Here is a 15907-nt window from a genome sequence, read left to right on the forward strand (position 1 = left end):
AAGCTGGTTTCCACCGGGCGGCTTCGGACATGTAGCTAAGTTGTGTATCTACCTTGGTATAGTCTTTTTATGAATTTGTACTTAGCCAACAATAAGTCGCGATTTCGACTGATTCTAGCTAAGTTAGAAAACAAGAAGAGCTTAAGTTTGACGTCTAAGCTAAGCTCTTGATCTGTTGAGACCAGCATCTTTCAGCTATCCTCTATATACAGCAGACTGTCTAGTTTTCACTGCCCACACAGCCATAAAGCTTATCTTAACACAGGTGTGTATACATACAATGAATATAAAGTCGTGCAATAAAAACGCTTTGGGAGCAGACACTCTTGAATACTTAGATTATTGTGTCATATGGTGTGTAATGTTTTTATCTTATTCCAATTGTGTTGGAGGACTACTGTGTGAGGACAACCCCCCACCTGAAGGCAGCAGGGATGGCTCTGGAGCAGTTCAGTGATGTGGTCCAGAGATGTGTGAGTGCTGAATCTTGAGGAACACCCATCCATACAGCATTTCTATATATTAACAAGATTTTCCTTAAATGTATTAACACTATTATTTTAGTCATTTATTTCACTTAATAGTAATCTGAATGCATTTGTACTGTGAGCAATTGTGGTTCATTTTTACTACTTACCCACTTAGGTCTGCCCTATTGATTTAGAAGTTAAATGTTATCATCAAACCCAAGTTTGAAATTCTGATTGAATGTTAATCTCCAGTTTATTTTCATCATGGATTAACTTCTGACTTAACTTTCTTTTCACAAAATATCAGAAATTCATGTTAAATGTCTGTCACAATTACCCAGAGGCACATGTGATGCCCTAAGATAGTTTTTATCACACCAACAACTCTTCCTTTCGGCTGTTCCCTTTCAGGGGTCACCAAAGCGAATCATGTGCCTCCATCTAACCCTGTCCTCTGCATCCTCTTCTCTCACACCAACTAACTTAATATCCTCTCTCATTACATCCTTAAATCTCGTCTTTGGTTTTCCTCTAGACCTCCTGCCTGGCAGCTCCAACCTCAGCATCCTTCTACCGATATATTCACAATTTCTCCTCTGAACATGTCAAAACCGCCTCAATCTGGCCTCTCTGACTTTACCTCAGAAATATCTAACATGAGCTGTCCCTCTGATGTCCTCATTCCTGATCCTGTCCATCCTCGTCACTCCCAAAGAGAAGCTCAACATCTTAAGCTCTGCTACCTCCAGCTCTGCGTCCTGTCTTTTCTTCAGTGCCACTGTCTCTAAGCCGAACAACATCGCTGGTCTCACCACCATCTTGAACACCTTTCCTTTCATTCTTGCTAATACTCTTTTATCACACAACACACCTGACACTTTTCTCCACCCGTTCCAACTTGCCTGCACACGTCCCTTCACCTCTTTCTCACACTCTCCGTTGCTCTGAACCGTTGAGCCTAAGTACTTAAAGTCCTGCACCTTCTTCACCTCTGCTCCCTGTAACCTCCACGTTCCACTTGGGTTCCTCTCATTCACACATGTGTATTTTGTCTGAATTCTGTAACCTTCATTCCTCTGCTATTCCTAGCAGACCTCCACACCTCTCTAGATTTTTATCCATCTGCTTCCTGCTCTTGCAACAGATCACAATGCAAAAACCTGTACAAATCCACCTCTCCCTCTTAAGTGTCCAACCTAGCATTCAAGTCCTCGTATGCTCTTTGTTTGGCCTTTGCCACCTCTACTTTCACCTTAAGCTGCTTCTCCCTGTACTCCTGTCTATTCTTTTCAGTCCTCTCAGTGTCCCACTTCTTCTTAGATAACCTCTTTCTCTGTATACACTCTTGAACTTCCTCGTTCCACCACCAAATCTCCCTGTCCACTTTCCTGCTTTCTGATGACACACCGAGTACCCTCCTACCTGTCTACCTCATCACATTAGCTGTAGTGGTCCAGTCATCTGGAAGCACCTCCTGACTCCCCAGGGTCCGTCTCAGCTCCCCCCTGAAAACTACACAACATTCTTCCTTTTTCAACTTCCACCACTTCCTCACCACCAGAGTCATTTTACACACCACCATCCTGTGTTGTCTGGCTACACTCTCCCCTACCAGTCACTGATCTCTTTCAGATTACAACGTCAACAGAAGATGAAGTCCAGCTGAGTGCTTCTACCTCCGCTCTTATATGTCACCATATGTTCCTGCCTCTTCTGAAAGAAAGTGTTCATTACAGCCATTTCCATCCAATTTGCAAAGTCTACCACCATCTGTCCTTCTGCATTCCTGCCGTGATGTCCAAACCTACCAATCACATTCTCATCACCTCTGTTCCGTTCACCAACATGGTGTTAAAATTCTTTATTTGTCTTTCTTTCACACAGCAAGGGCTCCCTGATGACAACTACACCAGTGAGGACCATGACATCTTCACGATTGCGGGAAGGTCCTGTATAGAGGAGGGAAACAGTGTGCAAATCCTCAGTATTGTTCTGGATGAAAAGAATCAGGTACATTGCTCAAAACTGATCCTGTTTACTGATTCAACTCTGTAGATTTGATGTTAGTGTGTAGCATATGGCTCGTCATTATGCTTCCCTCTCCTTCTATATTTAGGACCTAGTGAGATGTATGGGTTGGAATTTGCTTCCTCCCATCATTCAAGTTCTGCTTAAGAAGGAAGACAGGAACCTTCCTCAGTGCCTGGCCATTTTCAACCACCTGCTAGAGGTCTGTTTCTCTGCATTACACTACTGATGTTGTTCAACAACTGGCCAAAATAATGGTATTAGAAATAAGAGAAACAGATTCAGGAGTGATAACAATGTGCAAGTGTTTTAATTTTAAGGGTGAACTTTAAAATTCCAGACCTGTCGACCCAAAGAGTTGCTAATTGCGCTGCTGGAACAGCTGGAACAGGATGACCCTGATACCATAGCAGACAGTCTTAATCTGCTGTCGAACCCTCTTCAGAAAGGTGAGAAATGTTTCATATTATATACACACACATACATATTTGTAATCACAGGGTATCTCAGATGCAGTCCTTCCACTCCTTTCTACTCCTGTGTCACCTGTCTCAGTTCTGCTATGCCTGGGCAGCCATAAAGCCTCATCTCTAGGCATGACTCTTTCCTACATGCTGGACCAGGTGGCCAAACTGCCTATACCCTACACCAAGGAGCAAGAGGAGGATGATGTTTTCTCACTTTGTCGCTGCTGCACTAACCTAATAGTTTTTGTCAGACCCTTTGTTCAAGAGGCCAGGCAAAACCTCTTGGACAATGAAGAGCTGGGTAAGAGCACAGACAAGATGATAGGTGAACAGGACAGAAATAAGGAGGATGAGCTACGAACAGAACTGCTGAAGTTGTGAGTGAGAGATGTTGAAACTCTGACTTGCTTAAAAGACATTTGCACATTCTGTGTGTTGCATTGTCTCATTCATTTTTGGTCACAACTGTGTGATGAAAAGGTTGACTAAGTATGTTTTTCCGGTCTGCAGCTGTATGAAAACTCTGAGTCACCCTATGTTGGAAGTAGAACTCAAGGATCCTGACACTCTAGCTGTGTCTCCCCTCAGGAATTTTGCTGTAGAGATTCTGGTACAGTAACTTTAAAAATCATTTGAGATGAAAATGGATTAACCATAGAATACTTTTCTTTTACAACTTTAGTGTAAGTGTTATGATGGGCCTTGCCTGTTGATTTTGTACAGAACACCCTCAGTGCTATCAGAGAGTCCCTTCCAGGTCTCGTGTATCAGCCTTTGCTAAAGAAAAACCACGTTCCAGGCTTTCTGGAAGAGGAGGTGCGGTATCCTAAAGAGTCTCTGGCCAGTCTGGCTCACATGGTGTTCGTTCATCACCTGGGTGCAGACATGTTTCCCAGTGTTTTCAGGTGAGATTGAAGAAATATCTATTACCATAAAGTAGCTAATACACTTTGAAACTTGGTTAGAACATTGGTTAGAAATTTGAACTGGATTATTATGATGATGATTCACACCATCTGTTTAAGAATTATTACTAAAAAGCTATGGACAATTCCAAAGCCTTCACACATGTGTCTAAATGCCCCTGTATTCACAGTCCTGTCTTCAGTCTTCGGTGTAACATGGAGCACATCTGCCTCCTCCTGTCCAGGTGAATTCATGATACAATTTAGTTACAATCTCTGTGCTGTTGCAGAGGAAGCTAGTTTGATGTCATGCAACAGCACATATCAGGGCACAGTTAGCATACACTGCAGTTCTTATGTTATTTGTCATTCAAGTAGTCTTTTGGGAAGCTGCTGTTATCTCTGAATTTAAATAGATAGGTATCCTTGCTCAATAATCAAGTTTAAATGACACACTGATGATTTAAAAGGGGCCACGGAAAAATCTATTACTGTTATATTTAGTTTGGAAGCTAGACATCATCACAAAATGTGTGTTAATGTAAAATACAAAGTAATTGCCATACTGAATAATTATGACTAGATATATCTGTTAATGTTTAGAGTAAGATCTTGATTAATACATGTGTTTTGATTGTTTTTGAGATGAATGCCTCAGAACGTACCTTTGATTGCATTTTAGTGTGGTTTTTTTTTTATTTTAGAACTGAGGAGACAAGGATTAAAAAAGGACTGGTGAGTTGAAACACTGAATTTAAAAACAAATTGTTTTTGCTGCAACACTTCTTTGTAAAACTGTATTCTAGACTTACCTTGTTTATTTTAAAGCATGATTTTGCAAACCACTAACTTTAGGCATTTCTTTCTAGAAAAGTTAAGTTACACATTGAAACTTTTGAACTGAATTTGATGCTTATTCTGACTGAGGGTTCTCACAATAAGGTGAATTACCTCTTTTTCTACTTCAGACATACAGGCAGCAGGTTTGAAAGTTTACAGAAAGAAAAAACATTGAGACATTGTACCAGCACAGCGAGGCTGTAATTTTGATTTGAGATCAATACAATTTGATGCATGGATGAGCACCTTGCTTTTCCTTGAGCTTAACCACTAGTAGTTCAAGCAGATGTATTAATGTGGCTAAGGGTGGTAGCAGTATGAAAGCCATTTTGTATTCTGAAGCATAAAAATTCCTCCTCTGTACTGCAGATAGTGTGGAAGTCCTCAGGTTCAGTTTTAATAGTGTTCCAGCTTTCATCAGTGTTGAAGCCTTTAGCTTGATTGATGTGTGCTGTCTGTCAAATAGGAGCTGTATGAGAAGAGTCTGGTACGGGTGAAGGATGGTAGTCTGTCTCCAGATCTGCTGGAGATTAAAACCTTCCTCTCAGTCCCTCAGGTGAAGATCATTTCAGGTTGTCCCTGTCGTCCTCAGCTTTTACTCTGCTGTGATGCCCTTTTCCTCTGACTACATGTGTCATCATCCCTTATTAATCAACATTTGCTTTCAGAACTTGGTGAAGGTCATGACATTGTGTCCAGCACATGATTTGGTAAGCCTTAACATTTAGAGATAAGTTTATGAAAATGTGCTTAATAGTGTTTATCGATGTAAATAATCTAATGCTATAGATAATGGACTTTTTCTACTGTTGTATTAATTTTAAATTAAAAATATATGCACGTGTTATATGTGAATTTATTATTCTCTGGATATATAACATTTTAAAGATACATGTGTAATTAACATTTTGTTTTTGTATTAACAGAGATCCAGAGGTCTGAAGGTGCTCCAGATTAGCATTGATAAGTTTAACACTGAAGCCAAGTATAATTTCTTCCAGTAAGATTTACTTTTCGTCCTCGGAAATCCTCAGACATGTCTCTTTCTGTTCCACCCCTCAATTTAATGAATTTCAACGGTCTTCTTTGTTCAGGTACATGCTGAAGACCAGTAATCACTCAGGAGTTGAGGGGTACATCATCAAAAACATCAAGAATCAGATAGACACTGCCCTGCAGGTCAGAAAACAAATTTAATTTTCATGGCAGCTGTAAGACTTTTGCTGTTTTTTTTATAAACTTTGTTGCAGTAACTAGATGCTAAAGTATAGCGTGGGTGATTTGTCTCTCCGTGCCTATTCTCAGCCAGGTAACAGTAACACCTGGTTTGAAGGAGTTCACCTGCTCCCTCTGCTACATAAAGTTCTCAGTCTGCCAGATGGCCCAGAGACCGACCTCCTGGAGTACCTGGACAGGTGAGACACACATAGTGACACTCCATCCACTAATTTTCTACACTCTTTATCCTGCTCAGAGGCACAAGTTGCTAGAGCCTATCCCAAAGGCACAGACAAATGCAAGAAAATGTGCATCAATAGTAAATGTAATGAGTTGAATCTAGCTAAAATGTGAATGAAATGTTAATTAGTATTACTGTAAATCAGAATGAAATAGTACTAAAAAGTCTGCCTATGTTTTTTAATTACATTTTGTGCTTGTCTGTTTCTGTTGTGTTATTTATTTGTTTATTTCAGAATTCTGGAGTCTCTGAACCTGCTACGTTACCTGGTCATTAGAGACAAAGTGACAGAGAATCAGGTGCTCCAGGGTCTATACTTGAAGTTGGATTTGTTTCATCACTGAGCCAAATAAATTTCTTATGTTCTATTAAAATCTTGAAAAATAACTTCTATAATATCACCTCTGTACCCTTACAAGTTAATCTAGATCGTTGCAGCCAACCTTATCTTAACTATGCTCATTGTGGGTTTTTTTTGTTGTCATCAAGACGGGGATCTGGACAGAACTATATAAAATTGAAGATGTGTTCCTGAAGCCTCTGCGTGTTGGATTGAACATGTCCAGAGCTCATTACAAGAGGGAGCTCCACAACACCATGGGGACAAAGAAAAGCAAGGTCAAAGGTCAGACCAGCACTTGCCTACACTGATGCTGAATTTATTTTCCAACCTTCTTTAAACGTTTTCCTCTCTCAGCATTATTACAGAGGTCAGGTCCAAGTTGCCACATATTTTGATATACTTGCATGTTGGGCTGAGTACATGTTGAGCCCTAATGTAAAATGTGATAAATTTGATGTGATTTCACAACATTGTGTGTTTTTACAGAAGAGTCAGTGATTTCAGTATCTGTTGGTGGCGAGAAGCTCCCTAACATGTCCCCAGACTCACAGCTACAGGTCAGTAATTGTTTCATATTTTTAATCACAACTAAGCTAACGTTTGTACAGTATTAGTGACTGAAATTGTTTAATGTCTTTGTTCAGGCTCTGCACTCAGCTCTGCATACGTTTGACATGATTGAGAGTGTGTTGGTGCGCGTAGAGGAACTTGTGGAAGTAAAAGACAATCTTTAGTCGGAAGTTTCACTACCAGAGATTCTCACTTGTCTCAGGACACGGCCAACAACGTCTTTCAATTTCTGGTAGTTTGTGTTGAAAAGCAGCTTTGAATGTGTCATAATTACAGTTAGTTAACAAGCCATGCTATTGCAAATATGTTCACTACGACGTTTTGCAAACATGGACTATAAAATATCAAAATCATTAATTGTATTAAACTTTTAAACTCTTTTACACAGGTTAAAGTTCCGTAAAATAAAATTGACATTTTCTGTTTCTTCAGTGTGTTCTGGATGACAACTTTTGAGCCTCCAGTTATTAGACTAGCATTTATTGTAAGTTTGCAAATGTTTTTGAAGTCTTTTCATAAATTTACATCTACATCTAATTTACATCTGTATTCAACCTAACTCACTCATTTAATTTCTTTAAATGAGAAATATTGTATAATTCAAAATGTTTGAAATAAAATGTTCCATATAAGTATGATGTTTACTGGTACGGTTTTCTTCTTTATTTGAAAATCCAAATGTGATGTGAGGCTGACCGTACAGTTCCCACTTTTATAAATAAATCAGAGCTGGCACAAAATAATTAACATTCATAATAAACAGATGGCATTCATATGCAACTTAAAATTAAAAATCCTTCTGTACATTACAAATCATAATGTTCAATGGCAGAAGATAGAAACTTAGTAAAATGAAAAATACTAACAAATCCTTCTTTACAAGATGGCATGCAGACAAGAAAATAAACTGCAAATTTAAACCTGCTAATCCTCACAGTTCTCTAATCTACATCACAGCTGCCATGAAAATAACCAATGTGAACTGCTAAATGCCAGACCTTTATCCATGAAGCCAAGCTTACCAAACATGAAAAATAATACTGAAGTCTATAATTCACTTTCGTGTATTATAGACTTGTAAAGTGTATTCATCTTGTTCAGGTTGTTTCTCCCCACACAACGACATATACTTCTCTCAAATTTGTAAAGATTATCCCATGTACCACATTTCTGAAACACAGGGACACTAAACACTTCTGTAAGACTCCTGGATTAGTAATAATCTGCAGTTTCACAGGTCTCTGAACAGCGTGTGCTGTAGGGCCTCAGCAGCTGTAATCCTGGTAGCAGGGTTCAGGTCTAGCAGTTGATTTAGCAGGTCATAGATTGCATCAGGAACTCTGTCCCAGCCCCGCTCATCTTCCTCCACTTTGCAGTCTACCTCTGAGTTCTGTTTATTGAGACTGGTCAATCTTTCTTGTGTTTGTTTTGGGAGGCTAGAAGAGAGAGACAAAGGTGTTTCACCTGCTCCAATTTTATGTGGTTTCAAAGTTCCTTCAGTGAGACAGGGTTTAGGTGTTTCATCTTGGATTTCATGATGGAGGATCGTTGTGAAGTCCCTGTTGCCTTCAGGAAGTGGTGTGATGTCCTCATCCTGTGGTGGTCTTCGTGCTCTCAGCGTCTCACACAGCGTCCTGAGGTCCTGTCGAGGCAGCTCCCGACTGCACACAACAGCTTTACCTAATTGAGTTAAATGAGCAACAGCTTTACTATCTACACAGAACCTTCCATTCTGCATGTCAACACAACTGAATTGAGTCATTCTGTGTTGTAACATTACAACAGAGGAACATCCACCGATCAGCCACAACTGTGCAATTTAATGCAATCCAATACATCAGCTCTGCCATGTTTTCTACTTTTGGAGGTCATAATTTCCCGGTTTTTAGGTTGAAACTGTCAGAAAGGTGTTAATTCCAAAGTGGGTAGTGGAGTAGTACAGGAGTGCATTAATAAAACAGGTGGTTTGTTTTTACCTCCCTATTGAAGAAGGTGGCCAAAACATCAATAATGCTCCTCAACAATAAATACATAGCTTGGTTGCAACCTTGTAAATGATTCTCTCACTTTAAAAAAAAAAAAAAAAAGAATTAATCCAAGTAGATCCAAAAGTAGAATTTTAAAAAGCATAATTAATGGCAGAGCCACTGTTTTGTATTGCATTAAATTGCACAGGTGTACTTAATGTTGTGGCTGATTAGTGTATTTGTGGTGTAAAAAATAGAAAACACACACCAAAGGCTTTAGCAGCCTGGATGGTCTCTTTGGATCCTCGTATGGTCATGATCTGAGCGAGAGAGATCAGGTCATCGCTGGCTTTGAAGAACGGGTAACGTCCACTGAGCAGTGAGAGCAGGATCACGCCAGCTGACCACATATCTATGGCTGCAGTAAAGAAAGATGCCAATATTAGCAACAATCGAGTAGGAGGAGTTCACTTTTGCTTGCCTTTATGTATTGTAGGGAACTTGCTAAAGAATGAAAGAATCACTTGCTCACATATTGGAAAATAACACATAGAAGCAGCAGTGGAGGAGTATGAGCATTAACAGTTTGACATATCAACCTGTTCCTTGGTTGGGGCACTTTGTGAGGACTTCTGGTGCTCTGAAACCTGGAGTTCCAGCCCTTGGTGCCACCTGCTGCTTCCTTTAGACAAAAACAACAACGTTGAGAATGCACCAAACACAAATTTGATATACAAGTGCCTCACACAACAATTTGGGAGTTGTGTTTTTAAAATAAGGGAGGGGGGTTTGTAGTTGACAGTAATCTGTGAACTCTCTAAATTAAGTTACAATTGACAAAGTATTTTGTGTGTAGTTGTCCATTACCTAGAGATGCAAATGTTGCAGACACGGTCAGTCAGATAACAGTTACAGGTGAGGCCCCGCTGTACAGATCTCTGAGGTTTCTGACTGCTGCTCTGAGTCCTGACAGGCAGGGGGCCTCGGCTTGCTGAAAAGTATCTTCTCGCAGATGGGTCCTCTGTTTTGGCCAGCTTTACCAGCTAAACAAAATCAGCAGTTTAAAGTAACATTTTATGAAAGAACAATATTTGTGCCAAGAAGAAGGAAAAATACCCAGGATAACCTGGAAATTATTGTCTCAAAAGGCTTACATTAACACATTATGTTTTATGACATTTGCAAAAATCTGTTAAACTTTTTTTTTTTTAATACATGTCAGATAACACTGAAATACAATATCTGCTCTGTTCAAAACTTTTCATTATGAAAACCCTTATCTTTTCACAGCCTTACTTCTGTCTTAATGGCAGCTTGTTTAGTGGTGGAGGGAGCTAGAGTGCAGCTGTTCAGGCTCTTCTCTCCAAACACAGGCCGTGGCAATTTGTGAAGTCCTGACAAATCCTAAAACAAACATGCATGACAGAATTTAGCTAAAACCAACACAGGAATGCAAAGAACAGAACACAGACACATCCAAGAAATCTTTAGACTTTAATTACACAATATGAAAACAGAAAGACCAGTGAAAGGTAATAAAACCAACTCAGTGCAGACACCTTTGTGAGCTTTGTGCGAGTAGTAGAGCTAGTGACTGTGGTGGTGATAGAACGTGCTTTTTTAAACAGCACTTTCCGAGAGGCTGAGGAAGATGTGGAGGAGGAGGAAGGTGGTAGGTCTATAGACTGCTGTGGAGGCACAGGGAGTGAGCTAGAGGCTTTAGTGGTGGTTTTAGGATGGAGTTTATGGGGTGCTTTGCTGTGCTGTGTGGTTTCCTCTTTTCCCGCAGACCCTCCACCTTTCTGCAATGGCTTCTGCCTCGTCACCTTTAGGAGCTCAATCTGAGTATCCACTGTACCCTGAGCCAGGCCGAAGTCCACCAGTGCATACCTACAAAAAGAGCCAACACACACTTTAAATAGGAAAAATAATAAATGCTTAATGTGTTGTGAGCCAACTCATTTAGGATATGCATAGCTAAAACAAAATGGCCCTAGAATCCTCATCTGGTCCATCTCATACCAAACCCACACATGCTTGTCAAGACATCAGCACAAAGATACAGATAGGTACTACTCACGTTTTGCTACTCCTGTTATAGAGGAAATTGTTTGGTTTGATGTCTCTGTGAATGATACCAAACTGGTGGATGTGTCTCAGGGCTTTCAACAGGTGGTAGATGTACAGACGAACCTCTTCAAAGCTCAGTGAGTCAATGATGTCCTGATAAATAAGAGGTCATTCATTATGAGGATACAACACAATGTGTTCATGTCCCCCTCAAAAGAAAAACACAAGCCTGACAGAAAATAATTTGTGACAACCTACATACCGCGATTGCTTGATGCTCCATATAGGGCATGACAATTACCACATGGTCCTCTTTCCTAAAGCAATATGTCACCCCAATCACATTCTCTCTCCCTCTGTAAAAAAAAATAAGTAAAAAAATCAGGTGAGACAAGCAATGCAAGACAAATTAGGTTTATATAAAGTACCCTTTGAAGAAAGAGATTCACCACCTGTGATTAAAAAAAAAAGGTCCTTCAAAATAATTTGATTTGTAAGTGTCTCACTGGAAAAAACCTGTGGCAAGTATTAAAATCCTTTAATCCTCTACATGCAGGATTTGCATGTATCGATAACATTTCTGATTGCAAGAGAACAAGACATCTTTGACACAATATAACAAAGGGAAAGGTTGAGGCCTTCCCACCCAAACCTTCCATACAGCATGGCATCAGTATCAACTGATGTTGGGGATCTTCAGTGTCCCCATGATTCATCACTGGTGACCAACTAAGCCTTACCGACTGCGTCTGCTCCATCTTTAGAACATGCAGATTTGCCCTTTACAAGATCAGAAAGGTCAGACCCCATCTTTCTAAATATACAACCCAAAAGTGCAGGCTCTGTCATAGCTCATCTTGACTACTGCAATGCCCTGCTTACAGGGCTACCAGCAAGCACAATCAAACCCCTCCATATGATCCAAAACACAGGAGCACGTTTCATTTTTAATCTGTCAAAAAGAACATACTGTCACACAGCTGTTCAGATTTCTAAACTAGCCTCCAGTAGGCAGCAGCATTAGGTTTAAAGCTCTGACACTAATCTACAAAGTGGTCAATTAAACAGCATCTTCTTACCTGAATCCCCTCATCCAGGTCTACAATACTATTCACCTAGTGCCTCTGCCAACAAATAGCATCTTGCAGCCCCTATACCACACAGCAAAAAACCCAAGCAAAGCTTTTCAGCTCAGAGATCCCATGACAATGAAACGAGTTACAAAAGCTGCACACTCAGCAGTCTCATTCCTGGTAAGACCAAAATCTTCCACTTCCTATGTCCTTAATAAAACAAACAAATAAATAAAAAACTGTCCTATTGTCCTATCTTGCACTTACAACTCACAAATCATGGCACTTTGCTCTGCCTAACTTAGATTATTTACTTGTATTTAATTTCTAAGTCTCTTTAGACAAAAGCATCTGTCAAATGGCAAAATATAAATGCAAGTGTATATAATGCAACAGCCAAATATTATAGGGTGGATATCTGCTGAGAGGAAAACTGAACTCCCATGTAACTCTTTTCAAACTCCAAACTGTAATATATTAATTGTACAACAAACAGTATTGTACAAATGCTAAACTATAAAATCTAAATACAGACACTGTTTCAAAATGTGATTTAAAAAAAAAAAATCATCTGGCAGTCATGGTGCAGAGTGAAATATTCCATATACGTCTACATAAAATCAGTGGCTTTTGGCGTGTCCCTGCAGGGGTCGCCACAGCAGAACGTGTTCCGCATGTTGTTTTGACGTGAGTTTTTACTCCGGATGCCCTTCCTGCCGCAACCGTCCATTTTTTCCCGGGCTTAGGATGTGCACTAAGGTGGCCCTTGGTGGCTGGGTGGGACCACACCTGGTGGGGTGTAATTTGAACCTACCTCGAACCCACTGCTCTGCCACTTATCCACCAGGCCCCTTTAATGACCACCAGACCCATTTAATAACCACCATATATGCCTACATAAACAACAGTAATATCAGTCTTACCCAGCAACAGTGAGACACTGAAGCTCAGCAGCAATGCGTGTAGGATGGCTGGTTGGGATGAGATGTTTTAGTGCAAACATCTCTCTCCTCCCGTCCCGCATTTGAGCCTCACCCAGGTACACTGAGCTGAATGTACCTGTACAAATGCACATCAGGAACACATTACCTTTGCCTCTCCAGTAGATTCAGAGAGGTGAATAAGCAATTAATGCATCGATCTTGATTAAAAGCTTCTATGAAGAAAACAGTATGGCTTCCAGAAGTGTGGATAAAGTTATGCAGGGCATTTACCTTCTCCAATTTTGTCTACTATCCGAAAAACCTTGGTCAGCTGAGGAACAGCTTTGTAGAGGGACTCAATATCCAACTCCACATCTCCTGAAAGAAAACATGCATACACACAGTTGAGTGGAGAAATTAGCATCCCCTTATTTTGAAATAGCAAAAAGAGCACAACAAGGATTCGCCACTAATCATATTTATTACTTGATGATGAAAGAACATTTCTACTAGCTGAATGTGCATTGTTATTATGTCAGGTTTAGGGTTAAGTCTGCATCCCCTTACACTGATATTAACATATACATGTTGGTGTACAGCATAGAGGTGGAGTGGTTAGCACTGGCACCTCACATCTAGAAGTTCCTCAGCTTGAATCCACGGGCCAGCTGCGGCCTCTCTGCGTGGAGTATGGAGTTTCTCCGGGTACTCTGGTTTTCTTCCACACTCCATGCACGTTAGGTTAATTGGTGACTAAATTGTCCATAACTGTGAATGTGAATGGCTGTCTGTATGTCTGTGTATGTCTTTCTGTAACGGCCCTTAGACAGACTGGTGACCTGTACCCTGCCTTTTGCTCAGTGACAGCTGGGATAGGTTCCAGCTCTCATGCAACCACACACAGGATAAGATCACGGATGGATGGATGAATGAATGTGAGTGTGCAGGTTGTTTAAAAAAGTGCAAGAGTAGTCTAGTTAAGGATGAAATTTTTGCAGCCTTTCAATTATTTTATTATATTGATTAATACAGACGCAAAAAACACCTACCTTTACACAATAAACTATGCATATATCGACAGTGAATTTATTCCTTGAGCAAATATTCTTCAACTCACTTGAGACTTTGCTTTTCTTCTGACTTCTGTCTGATTTCATAATACGTCCGTTTGTGCTAACGCCATCCGTGCAGAGTGGAGACAATTCCATCTGAAAAACACAAAGAAAAGTAGACACAAATTAGGCTGGATGTTTTTGTTGTTGTTTTGGCAAAAAACACAGATAATAGATTTCCATCATTACGTTAAGTTACGATAAGCAAAGCTGTCACTGTCAAACTAACTTTAGGAAGTAAGCTAGGCAGTGTGAATACGACGGTGTTAACTCGAATAATGCGGTTAATTTGACAGACGCATTGGAAATGAAGTTAATTTTACCTTTTCATTACAATTAAGTTAACGTTAAACTGCTTCTTTTCGCTAGCGTTTAAGTCTCTCAGGTCAAGCTATCTAATGTTAAATAACGTTCCAGCTTGTTGAATCAAACAAAAAAAGACACTCACCTTTTTATTCGGTCGCAAAGTGCACCCGCTTCTTAAATTAATTTATTACTATACTCCATATAGTTCTGAGTTACTGTGCTACATGTGAAACATAAACATATAACTTATACATACTACTGCGTAATAAAAATTAAAAAAAAAAGTTGTTGACTTCATGGATGAAGCTTTTCCGCCAACAACAAACTCCGCGCTAAAAGTGACGTCGCACATCTCGCGTTACATCAGTGCACATCTCGTGATATCACGTCGTTCACACAGGAAATAATAAGACAGTATATCCGTTAATAGCCACATTCAGCTACCCAATAGCACAGGTGATACAAACACATCGCAGTATGACCCATAATTCCTAATTTACAACCCCTTTTCATACCATAGTGTTTCACTCTACATAGAGTGACCCTCTATCGAACTGCTGGTGGAAAATATCAGCTGTTTTTTGTTGTGAGGTTGGTTGCATTAAGAAGTGTATATATGTGTACTGATGATGTCATCAATGATGTATATATGTGTACTGATGATGTCATCAATGATGTCACATGGCTGCCTTTGAAGTTTGTTTAACCAGTTGTCAAGGAAACAATGTAGATAAATGATAAATAGTGCTTTACAATGTTGATTCGCATTCACACACAGATGGTGGTGTCTGCCATGTAAGGTGCTCCCCTGACTTGGGGTTCAGTGTCTTGCCCAAGGACACTTTGACACGTAGCCGGGGATCCTGTGGTCCGTGGACAACTGCCTTCCCAACTGCCTTCCCAACTGCTACTAGAAAGAACAGACGCAGCTATTGGAGCTAATGGAAAGAGCTGACTACAAGGTTTTGGAGACCATCAAGGCAGTGGTGGAAAGTTAAGTGTGTAGCTGTGGAGTTACAGTTTCTTAACTTGTTCAGTGGAAATGATTTGTGAACGTGTACTGTAGAAATACTATTAAAAAACGTGTTTGTTTTTTAACAACCCCAATACAACCCCAATTCCAAAAAGTTGGGAAGATCTGTAAAATATCGATAAAAACAGAATGCAAGGATTAGCAAATATCATCGACCCATATTTTATTCACAATTGAACATAAACATATAAGATGTTGAAACTAAGAGGTTTTACCATTTCATGAAAAATATTAGCTCATTTTGAATTTGATGGGAGTAGCACATGTCAAAAAAGTTGGAAGATGGCGATGATGACCTTTCTTTCAACAACTGTAAGTGTGAGGAGACCACCTGCTTGAGT

The 15907-nt window shown here is 39.9% G+C and overlaps 2 protein-coding genes across 3 annotated transcripts; one reads left to right on the top strand and one right to left on the bottom strand.

Annotated features, from left to right (window-relative positions):
* The first annotated feature begins 125 nt into the window (after nucleotides 1-125).
* glmna (glomulin, FKBP associated protein a) lies at nucleotides 126-7694 on the top strand. 2 transcript variants are annotated; one of them, XM_067475745.1, is made up of 19 exons: nucleotides 126-265; nucleotides 393-473; nucleotides 2355-2480; nucleotides 2587-2700; nucleotides 2839-2947; nucleotides 3054-3342; nucleotides 3476-3575; nucleotides 3689-3870; nucleotides 4062-4115; nucleotides 4575-4605; nucleotides 5177-5266; nucleotides 5379-5420; nucleotides 5637-5710; nucleotides 5805-5889; nucleotides 6016-6125; nucleotides 6405-6468; nucleotides 6659-6794; nucleotides 6999-7069; nucleotides 7157-7693. In XM_067475745.1, the coding sequence occupies exons 2-19, from the start codon at nucleotides 435-437 to the stop codon at nucleotides 7244-7246; spliced, it is 1806 nt and encodes a 601-aa protein (XP_067331846.1). In that variant the 5' UTR covers nucleotides 126-265; nucleotides 393-434; the 3' UTR covers nucleotides 7247-7693. The 2 variants fall into 2 exon arrangements, with proteins under 2 accessions (XP_067331846.1, XP_067331847.1); XM_067475746.1 differs by having other exon boundaries at nucleotides 130-264; nucleotides 389-473; nucleotides 7157-7694.
* A 21-nt stretch (nucleotides 7695-7715) lies between these two features.
* On the bottom strand, nucleotides 7716-14885 carry cdc7 (cell division cycle 7 homolog (S. cerevisiae)). Its single transcript, XM_067475744.1, has 12 exons — nucleotides 14676-14885; nucleotides 14233-14323; nucleotides 13407-13493; nucleotides 13116-13251; nucleotides 11382-11475; nucleotides 11130-11272; nucleotides 10609-10939; nucleotides 10346-10453; nucleotides 9917-10092; nucleotides 9649-9731; nucleotides 9318-9467; nucleotides 7716-8762 (listed from the first exon to the last, which is right to left on the bottom strand). Exons 2-12 carry the CDS (start codon nucleotides 14321-14323, stop codon nucleotides 8314-8316), a joined length of 1848 nt encoding a protein of 615 aa, XP_067331845.1. The 5' UTR covers nucleotides 14676-14885; the 3' UTR covers nucleotides 7716-8313.
* Between the last annotated feature and the right edge of the window lie 1022 nt (nucleotides 14886-15907).

This window comes from Channa argus, chromosome 14 (assembly GCF_033026475.1).
Source record: "Channa argus isolate prfri chromosome 14, Channa argus male v1.0, whole genome shotgun sequence".
In the NCBI taxonomy this organism is placed as follows: Eukaryota; Metazoa; Chordata; class Actinopteri; order Anabantiformes; family Channidae; genus Channa; species Channa argus.

Coding starts and splice junctions, on each gene's coding strand:
- glmna (XM_067475745.1), top strand. CDS start 435: ATGGCTCTGGAGCAGTTCAGTGATGTGGTCCAGAGATGT. Junction 4,606..5,176: donor CAAGGATTAAAAAAGGACTG/GTGAGTTGAAAC, acceptor TCTGTCAAATAG/GAGCTGTATGAGAAGAGTCT. Junction 6,795..6,998: donor AAAGAAAAGCAAGGTCAAAG/GTCAGACCAGCA, acceptor GTGTTTTTACAG/AAGAGTCAGTGATTTCAGTA.
- cdc7 (XM_067475744.1), bottom strand. CDS start 14,323: ATGGAATTGTCTCCACTCTGCACGGATGGCGTTAGCACAAACGGACGT. Junction 11,476..13,115: donor CAGTGTCTCACTGTTGCTGG/GTAAGACTGATA, acceptor TTTTTTTTACAG/AGGGAGAGAGAATGTGATTG. Junction 10,454..10,608: donor CTCGCACAAAGCTCACAAAG/GTGTCTGCACTG, acceptor TGTTTGTTTTAG/GATTTGTCAGGACTTCACAA.